Genomic DNA, 19,545 nt, shown 5'->3' on the forward strand with positions numbered 1-19,545 from the left:
CTGTAATTTGAACCCAGGTCTGAAGAGCTGTAAGGATGCAGTGCAAACCACTATACAAACCATTTCTGATGTTTCTGAAATGCACTTTTTTGCCTTAAAGTAGTGAGTTCCTGCTTATGTAAAATGTAATGTATAAATCTGAAAACTACACCCTAATTAATTTATAATAAGTAACCTCTTCTTATGAATTAAGGAAAATGTAATTTGGGTAATGTGCATAAATGAACCTATCATGCCAGTTAACATATAATTCTTTAAAATGACCACTCTCAAACTCCTGAAACTTGGAACATAAAATCCATCCATTCATTTTCAAACAAGATACTCATATGGTTATAGCCTATCCCAGGGAAACGTATTTTAAAACACAAGCCCATCACTAGGCATACTCAAGCAAATACTGATTAATACAGGATCAATAAGCTTTACAAATAATTTTAACAAACATTTCTTTGGTACATGGAAGAAAAATCTGACCACCCAGAGAAAATCCAAAACAGTCACAGAAAAGATTTGTGAAATCCACAGAGACAGTGTCATGGCCTGGATTCAAACCCAGCACTCCAGGGTTGTGAGGAAGCAGTGGAAGCTACTGGGTCACCAGAGCTTAAAGAATGCAGATTGTATGAGATGTTTCGTAAGCTGGATGCATATTTTCTAGTTCAATGTATTGTCTTTCTTCACATTGTGTTAAGCCTCTTAAAACTTGATAAAGAGGCCACATTGGCTCTGTGTCTAGATACACGAAGGCAGATATTGATAAAATGGATGTTTTTTACCCAGTTAGTTAGACAAACCAAGGAAATATAAACTAACAAAAAGTTCAAGCACTGCAAAAAGTGAGAAGAGCATTTTTTTTTACCTCTGCCGATAGTTGAATCTGTTCATGAAGGAGTTGGCCTGATAGGGTTTCATAAAAATTTCTGCACAAAAATAGGATATGATTATCAAAATTCATATTCAGTTATTTTCTACAGTTTCTATCCTAGAACTAGGTGCACATTTGATCACAATAATGGTGCTAAATTTATTTCTCAGGACTGCATGAAGTTAAAGACTTGATGTTTGTGCAGCCAATATTCAAAACTCTATTAAAGTCAGTCAACAGCAGAATTTTATGTTAAATTATTTTCCAAACAACTTTAGCAGCTACTTGATCAGTCTGAATCACAGATTTCTTAAACACTGTACTACATTTTACTTTACTATATTTTTATTACATATTTTGGCCTGGTGGCTTCGATATTGAATTGTATACTGTTATGTTTTTGGTTTATTTCTCACTCTTGGTTTACTGATGTATGTAATTAGCAAAAACACTCCAATAAAACCTTACCTTCCCTGGATTCAATACTCTCATGGGAATCTACAAAGACAAAAGAATGCAAATTAGGTACCTGTGAAATGCACAATTAAATCTGGAAAGCCAAAACAGCAAAAATTCAACAGTGAAAGAGATGTTCATCCGAAACTATTGTCAATAGGTAAGGATGTTATAAGGAAGCCAGACAACTACACTTGAGTTGGAAATGGCCAAAGCCTGATCCCACGGCCAGACCTATCGGAGCTGGAATATGTATTACAGCCCAAACAGTCACTCCTAGAGGTGATGGGGCTTCTGCAGAAGATGATCCTGGTGGTACACAAGATGGCAAGGCTCCTCTGAAGGTTTTAAATGATTACATGTATAGACTTGGCTTGGGAATCTCCTAAAGTTGATATGGTGGTACATGTGAATGTCTCCCATACCGAACCTGAAAAAGCAACACAGAGTGAAAAGGTACCGGAAATGTGCCGACACGTACCCAGTAGCTGGAATTCCAACAACAGATTATGGTGTGACGACCAAACGCCCGGTGGTTGAGCCTCCAGTCAGGGACGCCCAGAGGGATGTGTTTGAACACAAACAATGGATTTCATTCCTGTAGCGCTTTACCCTAGCTGCTAAATACAGTATGCAATTGCCAATCCATGTATCTATCCACCACTTAATCCAATTTAGGACTGATGTGGTGCTGGCACCATTAACCACACACCCTCACTCTTTCAGGTTCACTTGAAAATAGCCATTTAACCTAACATGCATGTTTTTGTAATGTAGTAGTAAAACCAATGTACATAGATTAAAAGCACACAGATACTGACTGGTTAAGAATTGAAATCCAGTATTCTGACGCAGCAGAAGCATGACCTACAGTATTTAGTCATCTTGCCACTTTGTCAGTAAACGATTCTTCTTGAGCTGTTTGGCAGTCTAATCTTTCCACGTCACTTTTGGTGTAATTATTTATATTTTATGAGATATAAAATACAATAAACACTGATGGAATGAACATGCTCGGGGGATCCTGAGCTCATAATATAAAACTACATAATATATAAATTCAACATTGACAGGTTAGGAAATATTTTTAACAGACTGAAGTTGGCCGAGCACCACAGTAATTCATGGCCAGGTGAACAGTATTGTCATGACCTGTTATTCCAGCATTTTACACTGCTAGGCCATAGTCAATTGTCATCTGACCTGTTGTTCTTCATTGGTATAGACATTTAACAGAGGGTATTAGGGAAACTTGTCACTTACATTTAGTTGGGGTGGCACTTCCACTCCCTCAGTAAATCTTTGGCTTAACTCGCCACTCAAAGACTTGAAAGTGGATGTGACTCCTTGAAACGCTCAATGGCTAATCATGTGCTGCCCACGTGACTGAGAAAGATAATGGTTTAAATCTAGAGGCCCAAGTCCTCTGTGGCCTTAGCCTCAATTAAATTCGCTCCCTCACCCTCTTCTTTAAATTACTTGATCCCAAAAAATGCTAAATGCCACTGTATGTTTTATGTGAATGTGATGATAAAACATGATAACATTTTTTATCATTTTAATACAAATGTTTCTTTAAACTTCATCATTAAAGCATGAAAAATCATTTTATTTGTGAGCACTTTGTTGGATAGTGGAGATGCTCAGTAACTTTGTAAATACAACAAGCCATAGGTTACACTTAATATTTAGTAAAACACATCAGCAATTATTAACTTCCTGACAAAAAAGTGTATTGCTTGTGGTTTTGCAATAATGAATAATTCAGAGTTTTTAAATACTTTTGTAACTGCCCTATACCTACTGGGCCTCACCCAAGCTTTTTAAATTCAGTCTAAGTTTAGAGATCTGAGTCCAGCCCAAATTTTCTAATTCTTGCCTAGTAGTGCTTGACTAGAGTTCAGATCATGTTGCTGTGCAGCTGTTTTATGCATAGCATATTGCAGGTCCTGAGGGTAGATGAAATGAACAAAAGCAGGACTGAGCAGGCTGGAAAAAATTTTCTAACAAATGTTTTTTCAGTATTATATTTGTCTTTTAGATGCAAGCAGAAACTAGCCAGACAACAAACCTTATAACCAAAGTGCCCCAAACAAGAATGCAAAGAAAGCAACCAAAAATCACAAAAAGGTGCCCACAAGCTCATGAAATCAAAAGCCTTTTTGTAATTTCTGATTTGTCTTGTAGTGCCCAGGCTGAACAAGCCCCTCTTGTAGCCAATAGCATACCTTCCTGTAAATTTACAACAAGGATATTACATCAAGAGTCATGGGGCGCTGTGACTCAAGTTGGAGGTCAATGGCACAATGTAAATGCCAATCCCAGACTAGAAGTCATTTTATTTTGAAGTACATACACTATGCTGTACTTGTTTCTTACCCAGCAGCTGAAGAGATGTGTGGCCATAATGTTTAAATCTGAGTTAGGAGTAACCATTCTGTTTAGTGCCCTAGGGCTCTCTGAATTACCTGGCCAACAGGATTCAGGTTTGGTATGATCCACCTTTACATATGTGTGTGAGAGTAATGTGAGTGATACACATAATTTATACAGTTTATTTTGTTTTATTGTGAAATGATTTATGGTTGTCTCAAGGGCATTCTACAATGACACTTTATTGCAAAGCTAACTTAATACCTATCTTTATTTTTTTATTTTTTCAATATTTTTATTTTATTAATTTTCATTGTAATCATTCCATACAAACAGATCAATTTATAACCCAACAAATTTGAAGACAAATCAAACCCCACCCCTGAGAAGGAGAGCTTAGCTAAAGGAAAATTGCTTTAAGCTTTTTAATAACGCAACATTAGACAAAAGAAGGGGAGAAGTAAATATCTATATAAATAAGAGATGGAGAAGGGAGTTAAATGCAATAATAGTTAATTCTCTTATTCTAAAATAATATTGATTAAATCCTGCCATGTTTTGAAAAAATTTTGTACAGATCCTCTAACTGAAAATTTGATTTTTTCCAATTTCAAATAATATAAAACATCGGTTTCTCACTGACTTATAAGAGGAGCATTAGGATTCTTCCAATTTAACAAAATAAGTCTGCGTGCCAAAAGTGTAGTGAATGCAATCACTGTTTGCTTGTCCTTCTCCAATTCCAGTCCATCTGGAAGGACACCAAACACAGCTGTTACTGGGTTAGGAGGGATTGTGATACTAAGGCTGTCTGAGAGGCACTTAAAAATTTTTGTCCAAAATGATGTTAGTTTGGTGCAGGCCCAGAACATGTGACCCAGTGAGGCATGAGCTTGGTTGCAGCGCTCGCAGGTTGGATCCTGGCCTGGAAACATTTTGGACAGTTTTAAGCGAGACAGATGAGCTTGATACATAATTTTTAGTTGAATAATTCTATGCTTTGCGCATATAGAACTCGAGTGAATTCTCTGCTTTGCTACCTTCCACTCCTTTTCTGATATATTGATTAAGAGATCTTCTTCCCAATGTCCTCTTGGATCTTTGAAAGGTAGGGACTCTAATAAGATTTTATATATTGCGGAAATAGTGTTTGTTTCCTCGGAATTGAGCAGTATTTTTTCCAGCATTGTGGAGGGTGCAAGGTGGGGGAAATCGGGCAATTTCTGTTTAACAAAATTTCTAATTTGAAGAAAGTAAAAGAAATGTGTAGCTGGGAGGTTAAATTTTGAATGTAATTGTTCAAAAGATGTAAATATGTTGTCTATATAAAGATCTCTGAGCATTTTAATCCCAAAACTTTTCCAGGTATTAAAAACTGGATATACTTATGAAGGTTGAAAGAGGTGGTTCTCTTGCAGAGGTGCCACTGATAAAAGATTTTCCATCTTAAAATGCTTCCTAATTTGGTTCCATATTGGAATACCTATCTTTAACAAAAATCTTATTAAATTCTATAAAACTGGTGTATTCATATGTCATGTTATTCTGGTAATAAGAAATATTCCAAAGATGTCAATAATGCAGCATCTGCAGTTTATCATTAATTGATCTAACACTGTGCTTCTGGAATAATTAGATACTTAAGACCTAAAAAGCGCCTTACTTTCCAAATTAAGTTTTGATTGAAATAGGTTTGAGTAGAGCAGATGAAATTATTTATCTGAGACTTTCAGAAAACATTTGAAAGGGTGCCACATGAGAGGTTGGGTATCAAACTGAAAGAAGTAGGAATTCTGGGTGTAATGTGTAGATGGGTGCAGAATTGGCTAAAACACAGGAAACAGGGTTATGGTGTGTAAACCTATCAGAATCGTGTAACGTTAAGAGTGGTGCTAGGGCTGCTGCTATTTTTAATATAAATAATTGATTTAGATTGAATAAAAATAATATATATATAAAAATAAGATGGTTCAATTTGCATTTTCCAAAACACAAAAACGAAGAATCAGCCCGCCGCTCCAGAGTGAAACGGGAGAGACTACGAAAGACACAGCCACACGAACAAGAGGAGTCAGCGCCCCGCCCCAGAGTGAAACAGGACAGACTACGGAGTCCACAAAGGTTCACAAATGTGAGTGGCACTACTGAGGAGTGAAGTTAGGAATAATGTACTGCTTGGGATTGTACAAACCGCTGAACGCTTTACACCAAATTCAAACACAATACAGCTCAATGATACAAACACGAGCCCACCTGGATAAGATCAATGAACGCAGGCACCTACAACGCGCGTCTGAAACTGTGGAAGCAAAGCAGGCACGGGTTCAAAACGAACGAGCTCGACTGACGGATATACAAACACGAGCCCGCCTGGATAAAATCAATGAACGCAGGCGCCTACAACGTGCGTCTGAAATGCAGCGGGGAAAGCGGGCTTGGCTCCAAAACGAACGAGCTCGACTAATGTATTTCAGGATACCCAACGCCGGGGGTAGGCGAGTATCATATAAGTGCTCACCCATCAAAAAACACTCAGTCGTGTAGTACACACAGATCATGTGCTCTCAGCACATATAAAGCGTATAAGGACAATACGGAGAGTAGAGACCCAAAGGCGTTGGAGAGAAAAAAAGGCAGATAAGAGATTATGAAAGCAGTGGAATTCGAAAGGCTCCAACAAACGATGGCGCGATACGCATGCATAGAAAGGTACAGAATATGAAAGCAGTAAAATCCAAAAGTATTGTAGCGTCCCAGCCAGGTTGAGGGCTGTTTGGTTTTAAGTGACTGTTAGGTCTGATGGAGGGAGGGCGGAGTACAGCACGGAAGAATGATAGCGGGGTATTAATTGATGCGGTAAGGGGGGGGGGGGGGCGTTGGAGAGGGTGCTAGACAGTTGTGTTTGGGGTTAGGAAGTTGGCGATTGTTCAAGTAAAATTTTTGTGACACTTTATCATGTCATTCGCTACAGTATCAAAGAAAAGATAGAAAAGATCGCATTACCGCAAACAAAAGGTGATTAATCATCAGAGCCAGGTATAATTGAAAAAATAGCAGGACAAATCAGGGTCAGAAATAAAAGGCAAAGAGTAAACAACAAAGTCTTTTCGCATTTGCATCATTCAATGAACAAAACGTGGATTTACACAATAATGGACCATATGCTATGAGAATCTGTGGTCCCGGAACAGTTAAAGCAACAACAAGTTAAATCTCAAAGAATACACAGTTCGGTCAGGTGTATATTGATGATCACGGAGAAGCGATGCAAATTTTAACAGGAAAAAAAGAAAGGTTATGTATATATTCCGCAAATAACATTACACACCAGAGGAGATCGTGATATGCCATTCGTATTAAAATGTTTACAGTTTACCGTGAGAATAGCATTTGCTATGACAATCGATAAATCACTGGGACAAACATTAGAAAAAGTCAGATTATTTATTAGAGGAACAGAAACAATATTCACTTACGGGAATTGTCACAATGTGTCTCCAAACAAAATTGTTTTTAATGAAGCTTTAAAGTAAAAGTGCAAATAATGAAATTGAAACAATTCCAAAGAAAAAAAATGTAAATTGTATATCAGATTAACCAAACAAGGGGGTTGGCGAGCGAAGCGAGCAGGGGACGAAGCCCCCTAGTTTAATATAAGTAAATGTAAAGCATTACATGTAGGAAATAAAAACATTCGTTTTGAATACACAACGGGAGATCTGATAGTCTAAAGTTCACCTTATGAGAAGGATTTAGAAGTTATAGTGGACTCATCACTATCAACTGCCAGACTGTGTTCACAAGCCATTAAGAAGGCTAAGAGAATGTTAAGTTATATAGCACGATGTGTAGAGTATAAATCGTAGAAGGTTATGTTTAGGCTTGTTTAGGCTTTATAACACACTGGTTAAATCTGATCTGGAGTGCTGCGTGCAGTTTTGGTCTCCAGGGAACAAAAAGAACAGAACAGCACTAGAAAAAGTTCAGAGAAGAGCCAATGGGCTGATTCGAGGACTATAGGGGATGAATTATGAGGAAAGATTAAAGGAGCTGGGCCTTTTCAGTTTCAACAAAAGGAGATTAAGAAGAGACATGATTGAATTGCTTAAAATTATGAAGGGATTTAGTACAATGAATCAAGACCAGTGTTTTAAAATGAGTTCATCAAGAACACAGGGACACAATTGGAAACCTGTTAAGGGCACATTTTACAGAAACATTAGGAAATTTTTCTTCACACAGAACCATAGGCACATGGAATATATTACCAAGTAGTGTAGTACTAGGGTGTTGTACTGTGTTAGCCATTATGAATGTAGTGAGAAGTCAAGCAAAATTACACTTTTTATTGGCTAACTAAAAAGATTACAATATGCATGCTTTCAAGGCAACTCAGGCCCCTTCTTCAGGCAAGATGAAATTTACAAGTAGTGTAGTAGACAGTAGGACTTTAGGGACTCTCAAAACTTGACTTGATGTTAGTTTGGAAGAATTAAGTGAATAAGACTGCTGAGATTTGTTGGGGTGAATGGCTTGTTCTCATCTAGATTGTTCTAATGTTCTAAAATTCTAGTAGTGTTATTCAAACCTATGGAATATATGCTTCTTAGTACTGGTGTATAACCAGTGTGACACTGTAGAGCAAACTACTCTGAAATAGAAGAAAATATTTTTACCGTAGCAAAAGGTTATTGCAGCCAGCAAAGATAAGAGCGTTGCCAAAAGCAGGGTTTGCATTTCGTCTTCTTCTTATCCAATCAGTCTCCCTGGAAAACAGAAATTTAAAAACTTGGCAAGTAGATAGATAGATAGATAGATAGATAGATAGATAGATAGATAGATAGATAGATAGATAGATAGATAGATAGATAGATAGATAGATAGATAGATAGATAGATAGATAGATAGATGTGAAAGGCACTATATGATAGATAGATAGATAGATAGATAGATAGATAGATAGATAGATAGATAGATAGATAGATAGATAGATAGATAGATAGATAGATAGATAGATAGATAGATAGATAGATACTTTATTAATCCCAAGGGGAAATTCACATACTCCAGCAGCAGCATACTGATAAAAACAATATTAAATTAAAGAGTAATAAAAATGCAGGTAAAAACAGACAATAACTTTGAATAATGTCAACGTTTAATCCCCGACCCTCCCCCCCACAACCCCCCAGGGGTGGAATTAAAGAGTCGCATAGTTTGGGGGAGGAACGATCTCCTCAGTCTGTCAGTGGAGCAGGACATTGACAGCAGTCTGTTGCTGAAGCTGCTCCTCTGTCTGGAGATGACACTGTTTAGTGGATGCACTGGATTCTCCATAATTGATAGGACCCTGCTCAGTGCCCGTCGCTCTGCCACGGATGTCAAACTGTCCAGCCCTATGCCTACAATAGAGCCTGCTTTCCTCACCAGTTTGTCCAGGCGTGAGGCGTCCTTCTTTTTAATTTATTGACAATAGCTTAGCCTTTAATGACACCATCCTTGCCAACCTAAGTGTAAAACCCAGGGAATCCTGCCTTCACATCTTCATCTGTAAGTGGATACATTTAAAAACCAGGTAGACTTCAGGTAGTTAGGATGGAAAGAAAACATCATCACTACTGTTACTGAACACCAGAGCTCTCACAAACCTGCTGTCTGAGCCCAAACTGTATTCACTATTCACTTATGACTGTACAACTCGATATGATTCTATTTACATCATTAAATTTGATGAAGACACCACACTCAATCATTAGGAACAACAAAGAGACTGTACACCATCAGGAGATTAACAGTCTGGATGACTGTTTTCTCATCAACAACTTCACCTTGAACGTAAACAAGACTAAAGAAATTATTATGGACTTGAGAAACGGAGAAGTGATACACTCACCAGTCTACACTGATGGGGCAGTGGTGGAGATATGTTCTTTTTATCAGTTTTTGATTCTTTTGTTTATGTTAATTATGTTACTTGTGTTTATTATTTGCATTATTCTGTATTTCTTATTAGTTTTATGTATTATTTAATATCTATGTATCTATGATGTCCCTTGTATTCAATTTCAAGGGACTGCCTTCAACACTGTAAAAGTTAAGGAAAACCCACAGTTCCTTGTGCTTCATTGAATTCCTTACCATTGGTGAGTTTCCTTTTGTAATTTTTCTGTTTTTTTGTGAATTTAATAAATTTTTAACCCTTTGCTCTGTTTATCACTTCATATTTTAGATTTTTGGATTTGTGAATTGGGGCTTGTTTGCCTTGGATTGCCTTTCCCATTTCATGCTGTGCCTTTTCTGAGCTTACACTGTTTCCAGAGCATTTTTATCTGTTAATATTAGGGGGCACTGCCCCCTGCTTGCTCTGCTCGCCAACCCCCATGCGGGCCCTACTCGCTAGTTATTTCCTGGATCTGCTGCTTGTGACGAATCGTGCTGTGCTTTTGGATCAACACGAATATCAACTCTGTCTTTGATATCTCCGTCTTGCGAAACTATTATCGCTGAGAAATCATCACATGTTGGTTTGTTATATACGTGAGCGTGATCTTTCGGATTCATATAGAAATCCAAGAAACTTCTTTCTCCATTTTTTTTAGATAGATTTCGTGTAAAGTGCGAGACTTTTGGATGTATGGATTGGTATCCATTATTGGCTGTAGAATTTCTAGTATGTCCGATAGTTTAACTCTTTCGATTCTATGTTGCATCGCTTCTCTGTGATCATAAATATAATCCTGAAAGAATTGTTATTTCTTTGAAATTAAACTTATAGTAGATCTAATTGTTGCGGGACCACAGATTTGCATAGCGTATGGTCTTGAATCGTGTAAATCTACGTTTTCAGCATTGAATGATGCGAACAGATTATTGTAGATTCGGATATTTTGCCTATAGTGTTTGTAAATTTCACTTTCACCACATAAGAAATCTTTTATTTCTCGCCGATAAACCTCTTCATTGGGAAGAAAAACTACTTTGCCCTGATGGCAGCATAAATTAGACGATCTACAAGACTCCGACTTAAACTTTAAAGCCAAACAATATCTACATACTTCTGTCATATCTTCTATGTCCATATATTCAATCTGTTTTCGCTGTTCCATTATTTCACTAAGTAATAATTTCTGTTTGTTTGCGCTAATACGATCTTTACTATCAGTTTTTTAAGACTTTCAAATTTTAGTACTTTCATAATTTCTGACCTGCTCTGCATGTGTATTGCGCCAAATGTTTTTGAACCTCTTTATGATGTTCTATGTTGTCTTCTACTCTTTGTCTTTTTTTCTTCTACTGTTTGTCTTTTATTTCTGCCCCTGCTTGGAGCTGTTAGGTTTTCAATTCATCTCTTGGCACAAAGTCTCGTTTCGCGGAACTTGAAATTATCTCTCTGAAAATGTCTCGTCTCTCCAAAAAAGTCTTCCCAAGATTTTTTTATATAATAGAGAGAAATCTTTTATTTATAAAGATTAAATGTTTACTCTTTTTGTGACTAGCCATGTTTTGACAGTTTTCTCCCTTCTAGTGGGCATTTTTTAGTTATTTTGGTACTTATTGTGCTTCGGATCCCTAAGTTCACAGCACCAATATAGAGTCTATACACACCAAATGCTGCCTAAATTGGACTGCTGCAATTCTCTGCACCCCTACTCCCTCTGGACACAGTCTGTTTTCAAGACAGAGCTCAAGCCATAGGTATACTAGTATCAAAGTTAGCACCTCTTAGTTCAAGAACAGTTTTTACCCCCTGCAGTTTGTCTTCTCAACAATGTGAACCACATTTAGAATAAGTAAACTGTACATTAAAGCAGACACTAGTCATGTAAATGTTCTGTATTGAATATTATTGTTTTGCACTTGTTTTGTTGGGCGGCACGGTGGTGCAGTGGGTAGCGCTGCTGCCTTGCAGTTAGGAGACCCAGGTTTGCTTCCCGGGCCCTCCCTGCATGGAGTTTGCATGTTCTCCCCATGTCTGCGTGGGTTTCCTCCGGGTACTCTGGTTTCCTCCCACAGTCCAAAGACACACAGGTTAGGTGCATTGGCGATTCTAAATTGTCCCTAGTGTGTGTGCACCCTGCCCAGGGTTTGTTTCCTGCCTTTCACCCTGTGTTGGCTGGGACTGGCTCCAGCAGACCCCCGTGACCCTGTAGTTAGGATATAGCGGGTTGGATAATGGATGGATGTACTTGTTTTGTTGTGCATTGTATATGGGTGACCTTTATTATGTTTCATGAACCTGACTGGACAGATTGAGTAAGATTTCATATGTGCATTTGTACAAAAAGCAAATGAAGATTCTTGAATTTTATATAAAAACTGTGTCATTTGTGAAAGGTGCACATCTATAAATTTTGATGGTAATATGGTGAAGCAGTGGTTAAGAGTGCTGCCTCATGGATCCAGTGTACTTTGTTCTAATCCTGTGCCCCATTGTTCTCTTTGTGGAATGTTTGTGTTCTCTCTGTGTCTGATTTATCCTAAATACATTGTAACAGTAGAGACGTGGAGCCACCTCTAACACCCTCAGGTACCACTCGAGACACGAGGTAAAGGTACAACAACTATTTATTTTGTTGTCACACAGTGCACCAAGCACCCTCCACTCCACACTCATATAACTCACAAATACTCTCAATAAACCAATCCTCCTCGCCCAGACACTTTGCCATCCTACCTCCCAGCTCAGCTCAAATGTCTGGGCTCACCCAGAGTCCTTTTATAGCCCCTGACCCAGAAGTGGTTCCTGGCAAAACCCCCAAGTCCTTATCCCTTCCGGGTCAGGGTACACAGTCTCTTCAGCCCGGGAGCACGTCGTTTCTTCCTGTCACGTGGTGATGACGCACTCCCAGGTTATAGGGCACGTAAGGGCCCACTAGCCCCCCTACAGCGACTCCTGGCAGCCCCCAAGGTATCCAGCAAGGCTGTGTAACAACACTGCAAAGTCCATGATGCCCTGCTGGAACTCGGGGCACGAATATGGTGTCCGGAGGGCTCCTCCTAGCGGCCTGGGGGTTAGGGCCGGACTGGGAAGCCGGCAATCCTCCACAACATACATGTTAGGTTAAGTGGAGCTGTGTGAGTGGGCCTTGTGCCTTGTTGCCAAATTCCTGAATTAGATTAAAACAGTTTAACAATGTTTTGTTATGTTATATAATGAAAAATGGTATAAATTCCTTTTGCTCAGCTTGCATTATAGTGCTGATATACATACCTCAGTTTTACTGACTAAAGGCAATTTCTTGCCAACCTGTGTTTATTTTTCAAACCTTCAAAATACTAGCACATGAAGAAGATATTTTACATAGGAGAGGAGACCATTAAGTCTATTTTTCTCATTTTCAAAAAAAAAAAATGAAACTCCTGGCTGAATTAAAGTGATGTACTCAGATCCTTTAAATGCATCTCAGTTGCAGCAAAAGGCAAATAAGCCTCAATTACAGTTGGCAGAGTTTTAAAAGAAAGAAAGAAAAGGGTAAGAAAGATGGATCGTGTGCACTTGTTGATTAAACAAATGTTGTTCCAAGAAAAATATAGACAGTGAAAAGTTTAGCTTAATCCTGAACGCGATTTCGTATTACACAGAATCCGAGTTCTACAGTGTAAATAAAAGGGCTTGTTTTGGCTTTCTTCAGAGTTTCACAGGACTAAATTTACTGTCAGCACATATTTAAAGAGATCCCTCCATTACAGGTCCAATGAAAACAAAAATACACATTAGTCGAATGGTATTTCACTGGATATAGTGAATTGTTTTCTATTGATATGAAATATTGTATAGTTATTTCAGTTTGAAATTGTTAAAAAAATATCTACATGTGTAATCTTACCTTACTGCAGGTTTACCAGCTCAGATACATACGATTATATACTTTTTTATGAAATCTTTCATTTAGGTTTATTCATTATGTGATATAAATGACAAGTTATAATGAATGGAGGTTTCCAGTGGGAGACTGCAATGAAGTTAGGTGTGTCTGGCTGTATCTTCTTCCCTTTATACATTAGTGTTTGAATGTCCCCTTTATGTAATAAACATAACAATGAGAAGCAGGAAGGTGAGTGTGCATGCTGGCTTTACTTTAAGCAGAAATGGGAATAGTATGAAGGAGAAAAATGGTGACCGCATTAAACTGACCAAATGACTTCATCCATTTATATCACACACACACAAGCACACATATTTATATTAAAATCTGTGGAATCTATCCACCCTTTAGAGTAGGATTATACCATAACAGTGTATATAAATTGGTATTTAACTGCTGTTTGCAGCCTTCTAGAAAGCAATGACATCACAGTAGCAGTAATTGTATTCCTATCTGTGTGATAAGTAGAAAAAACTTTGACTTTTTCCTGCTTGCACTTCATTTGTCATATGTGACAGCACATACTTGTTTTGTACTTTATTTTAAATATTTATTTTATATTTCTGCAGTGTGATGTTTCCAGTCCTCTACAATGCATAGGATAATCACTGTATATTTGATAAATCTTTGCCCTTATTCAGCCATTTTGCAATTTATAATTTTATCAATAAGAGGCTTAACATCTGAACAACTAATCTCTGCTCTGGGAAAGATAATGATTTCTGCAAGTCAAAAATTGTAAGGCAAACAGAGTGTTACAAATTTAATTTTAAATTGTTTCTTACTTTGCTCAGAAAGCATAGTCTAAAATACACATCCATGCATCACATTCTTAAATGAGGGCCATGAGGGACTGGTGCATATCCAAATACAGCACCAGGTACAAGGCAGGCACCAACCACAGACTGTGTAACAGCCCAGTATAGGAAACACACTCACACATACTGTGCACACACACACACACACACACACACACACGCACACACGCATAGACAGTGAACCAATTGAAAATTTGGCATTTCACCCAGTATGCAGGTTTATAGAATGTTTGTGAAACCCCCAGCACTCAGAAACATAGCCATGCAGATTTGGGGGAAAATGTGTAAATTCTCCACAGATAGTAGCTTGACCAGGATTTGAACCTGGTAGTCTGGAGCTTTGAAGCACCAACCATAAAACCACATCCATCCATCCATTTTCAAATCTGCTTAATTTAGTTCTAGGTTTCAGGGGCTGACAAGACATTCTCAGAAGCATTTGATGTAAAGCATAATGCAAAATGGCACGCAACCAGAACACAAATCCTATAACTAAAGTACCCCAAATGAGAATCCAAAGAAATGAACCAAAAGCCACAAAGAGGTCCCAACAAGGTCAGTAAGTCAAATGCCTTTATGTAATTTCTGTTGGCCTTGTAGTTCCCAGGTCGAATAAGCCCCTCTCTTAGCCAGCAGCACACCCTCCGGTAAGTTTATAATGAGGGTAATTTTACTGAATCTTGTGCATTCATCCATTGTCAGGACCTATACAGAGTCATGGAAAGCTGTAGCTTAACATGGGGGTCTATGGCACACTCATACACACTCCCACACTGGGACAATTTATGGTTGCCAATTAACCTCAAAACTGTGTCTTTGGAAAGAAAAACAATGTTCTCAGTGGTAAACCCATTTAGACAAAATTAGGGAAAATACGTATATTCAACACCAGCACTACCTAGTCCAGAATTCAAAGTAAGGGTTATGTATCCTTATAATAGCAGTACTAAAGCACTAGGCTAAATGTGGCTCCAATATACATTACAATCTGTAAATCATGTTAAAAAGTGTAATGTACAGTAACATGATCATTTGGGCAAATATTTTCATTTCACCTGAATTTTTAAATTTTAATTATTAAAAAACATGAAATTAATTTAAAAGCCCTTGGCTCAGATATAGTGAAACTTTACAAATTACCATAGTTTTCGAATCCAGAGCAGGGTTGCGGATGCCAACCCCGAAGCATAGAGCACAAGGCATTAACAAACATCTGTGTAGGATGCCAGTACATCAGGGGACAAATACACACACACACACACACACACACATTAGCTTCAATTTAGCATCGCCAATCAATGCCTTTGGACTGTGTGAGGAAAGTGAAGCACCTGGAGGAAACCCCCACAGACACAGGGAGAGCATGCAAACTCTGCAGAGTGAGGAACTGGGATGTGAACCATCGTCTCCTTACTGTGAAGAAGAAGCACTACCACTGCACCACCCATATTATTAAATTATGAGGAAAACAATTTTAATGAGTAAACTGCAATTTATATAACGGCTTTCTTTAGTAAGCACCATCTCAAGTTGTTTTACATATAGTATGTACATATATATATATATAGAGATATACATACATAGTGTACATATATGTATATCTATTCTATATATATAAAATCCTAAGCCTAAAAGTGAAATGATTTTGTGCAACGATTTTATGTCACGTTTTTTGTCACACTTTAAATCATGCTTATTTTAAAACCTACATACATATGTTTGATATCATTCTTTTCAGAGTTTATCGAACTTTAATGTGATGTTGTTTGAGTTTGGGATTCTTATTCCATTTTTAAATTATAAACTAAAAAATATCAAGAACTCACGTCCCGTGAGACAAAAGTTTGTGGCAAAAGATTTAACCATGCCCGGGGCTGAAAATAAAAGACAAAGAGTAGGATAGCTGCTGTAAAGGGCCTTTAAATGTTTGAAACGCCGCATGAAATGCAGATCACACAGCACAGCAGCAAGCCAGCAGCTGATCGAGCAAAGAGGAGGTAAAAAAAAACTGTATTTGTTTCCCACTGTATCACCGTTTAAGAGGGGGTTTTGGAGGTGCGTTCAGCCCCCCTCTTTACAATGCAAGCAGAAGAGACGCGAAGTGGCTGGTGCATAGTGCAGTCCTTAGGGGGATAGTTGTTGAGCAAAGCGAGCAGGGGTGAACCCCCTATTATATATATATATATATATATATATATATATATGGTTGAAATAGTTTACTGTCAAATAAATGCAAAGAGTACACGACACGTGTTTCGCCCTCATTCTGGGCTCATCAGGTGTACACACTCCACTGCACTCCCTCTCGGGAATCGAACCTCGGACGTCAGCGTCTGAGGCGATGCCCCTAACGTTGCGCCACGGCGTGTGGTTCGTTTATTTGACAGCATGTAGATCGGGGTAATTACATTCACGGCATTCGTAGTCTGTGTCACAATCTGATTGTATGGGTGGTTACCTACCAGGTAACACTTGTGGTTGGCCAGCAATCTGCTAACATCCGCCACGGTGCCCTCAGTTTGTGAGGAGCAGATCATAGAATGGTTGAAATAGTTTACTGTCAAATAAATGCAAAGAGTACACGACACGTGTTTCGCCCTCATTCTGGGCTCATCAGGTGTACACACTCCACTGCACTCCCTCTCGGTGTCGTGTTTCGCCCTCATTCTGGGCTCATCAGGTGTACACACTCCACTGCACTCCCCCTCTCGGGGATGGAGTGCAGTGGAGTGTGTACACCTGATGAGCCCAGAATGAGGGCGAAACACGTGTCGTGTACTCTTTGCATTTATTTGACAGTAAACTATTTCAACCATTCTATGATCTGCTCCTCACAAACTGAGGGCACCGTGGCGGATGTTAGCAGATTGCTGGCCAACCACAAGCGTTACCTGGTAGGTAACCACCCATACAATCAGATTGTGACACAGACTACGAATGCCGTGAATATATATATATATATATATATATATATATACTGTATATATACAATATGTTTTAACAGATGTTTTATTTTGTAATATATCTGAGTAAGATAAGAACTAAGAGGATGCAAATTTGTTCCAATTCAGAAGCCTTTATGCATTTTCTATCCATTGCTTTCCTGCACTCTCTTGTAGCCATTACTGGTTTACAGAAAGCCAGAGCCTTTCTTGGCAGCACTGGGCACAAAGTTAATACCAAACTTGAATAGGGTACTAGTTCAACACAGAGAACATTCACTCATACACCCAGTATCACTTCCACTGAGCAATGTATAGCTGCCAATTAAGATATTTTGTCTAGGAGAAGGAAACCCAATGTACCAAAGGTAAAAACATCCACAGACACTGGGAGAATATGCACTTTCAGTCTGACTTTAATTAAACTCCATATTTGATCCCAGTTTTCTGAGCTGTGGCACAGCAGCATTAACCACTGTGCTAACCTCCTTAAATATACAGTTTACAGAACTTATAAAACAATTGTAATTATATCACATACTTAACACATTGCCTTGTGAGCCTTTTTTGACATTTAAATGGCACTTGGTATTGTAATGTTAACTAAGGTGCTTTGCACCTTCGACTCTCACTTTGTGAAACAATACAAAATGATGAGGATGGCATGCAAAAGAAGAACATGTGATGAAAGGGTCTTTAATGATTAAAATCTTCACATCATCACTTATTCGGGAATTCAACTTGGATCATTTTAGATTTGTGTAATTATAAATGAGCAATAAACAATCATTTTTGTTGTTGTAGAAGAACACGTGCCATCAAGGTTACTTATTTTCTTGAACTTAACAATTTTCGTCATGTCACCTCTTAAACCTTGTCTCTTTCAATGTTCCTCACAGCATACCTGATACTCCACAGGCCTGTAATTTTTCAAGTATCACTTCTTGCAACATAGATTTCAAAACTGGACACAGCAACCTTGATTTGGTCTCTTAAATTCATTATTTTAGTTTTGGTATAACTGGAGCATTGCTGTATGCATGTTGTATAGTACACATGCCAATGCAACTGCCAATAACTGCAAACACAGTAAATTGCAGAAAATGTATACATTAATTAGGTATACAATAATATGAATTTACTTATATTTTCCTTATACCAAATTCATAATATATTGCACAGCATATAAGCACAGAATATGTTAGATGTCTTATAACTTTATGCAGATTTAATGTACAATTCAGGTTTTACAGGCAGCAGTATCAGTTCTGCTTGTGTGTCTTAAAGTCATTTCTGTTTTGTTAGTGTACTCACTGTAATTGTCTGGAACAAAAGCACTGCACCACCACCAACTGGCTCCAAGACCTTGGTGATCCTTGTTTTCCAAAACCTTCAGTCAGAATTAATTGTCTAGAGAAAACATTTCATTTTAAATGCAGCCTTTTTATATATTATGCCAGTCCCTCACCGCACCCCCCATCCCACCCCAAACTGGCCCTCATCCCAAAATTAGAGCAAACACACCTACTTGATTACTCATGCTAGTATCTACGTAAGACCCTCCCTCTCCAGCACAAACAGGATTTACAGGCAGTTATCCACTAGGAACTCTTACTACAACAAGAAAGAGAACTCATTTGGAGATTTACAGAAACATGTTTTATGTGGAGGAAAATGAGACAGACAAAGCATATGTAATTTCTTTGACCCATGGAAGATCGTTGTCCAGATTGGCACACATTGAAAAGCTTGGTGTCAGTCTGCATGTCAGACGGTGAGGACATGGAAAAATGTTGAAGTTTGGAAAGAATATAAAGAATTTGGGCAACAAAGTGAGAATTCCAAAACAAAAGCTTCCACGCTTTTCCTCAGTATAACACATATCATGGATGAAGATAAAACATTTATAGAATTGCTGCTTTATACTTTATTTATTTAAGGAAAGTAGATGTCACCTGAATAGGAAATTGTGCATATATTCTCACCAGTGATCATACTATAAATTCTAAAAACTGGGCAGCTACTGTACAGAGAAAAGTATGACATGTTCATATTTTGAAATATTACTTAACTAGTTTCAATTTTATTTATAAGAGAATTTATTCAAATCTGACTGTGTAAAGATACAAATAGAAAGCAACTAAAAACAAACTAAAAATTTTCTGCTGCATTAACAGACCCGTAGGTGCAGACATCATGGTATGTGGTGAGCAGCTGGACTC

At 38.0% G+C, this 19,545-nt stretch overlaps 1 protein-coding gene across 1 annotated transcript in view; it reads right to left on the reverse strand.

Moving 5' to 3' along the window:
• Positions 1–18,804, reverse strand: part of mgp (matrix Gla protein) — a 28,203-nt gene extending 9,399 nt beyond the window's left edge. The window contains exons 1-4 of the mRNA XM_028815396.2: positions 18,638–18,804; positions 8,374–8,463; positions 1,337–1,366; positions 863–923 (exon numbers count right to left, since the gene is read on the reverse strand). Of these exons, the coding sequence (XP_028671229.1) occupies positions 863–923; positions 1,337–1,366; positions 8,374–8,434 (152 nt within the window). The 5' untranslated portion in view covers positions 8,435–8,463; positions 18,638–18,804. The remainder of the gene's footprint in view (positions 1–862; positions 924–1,336; positions 1,367–8,373; positions 8,464–18,637) is intronic.
• Between the last annotated feature and the right edge of the window lie 741 nt (positions 18,805–19,545).

Source organism: Erpetoichthys calabaricus, chromosome 12, assembly GCF_900747795.2.
Source record: "Erpetoichthys calabaricus chromosome 12, fErpCal1.3, whole genome shotgun sequence".
NCBI lineage: Eukaryota > Metazoa > Chordata > Cladistia > Polypteriformes > Polypteridae > Erpetoichthys > Erpetoichthys calabaricus.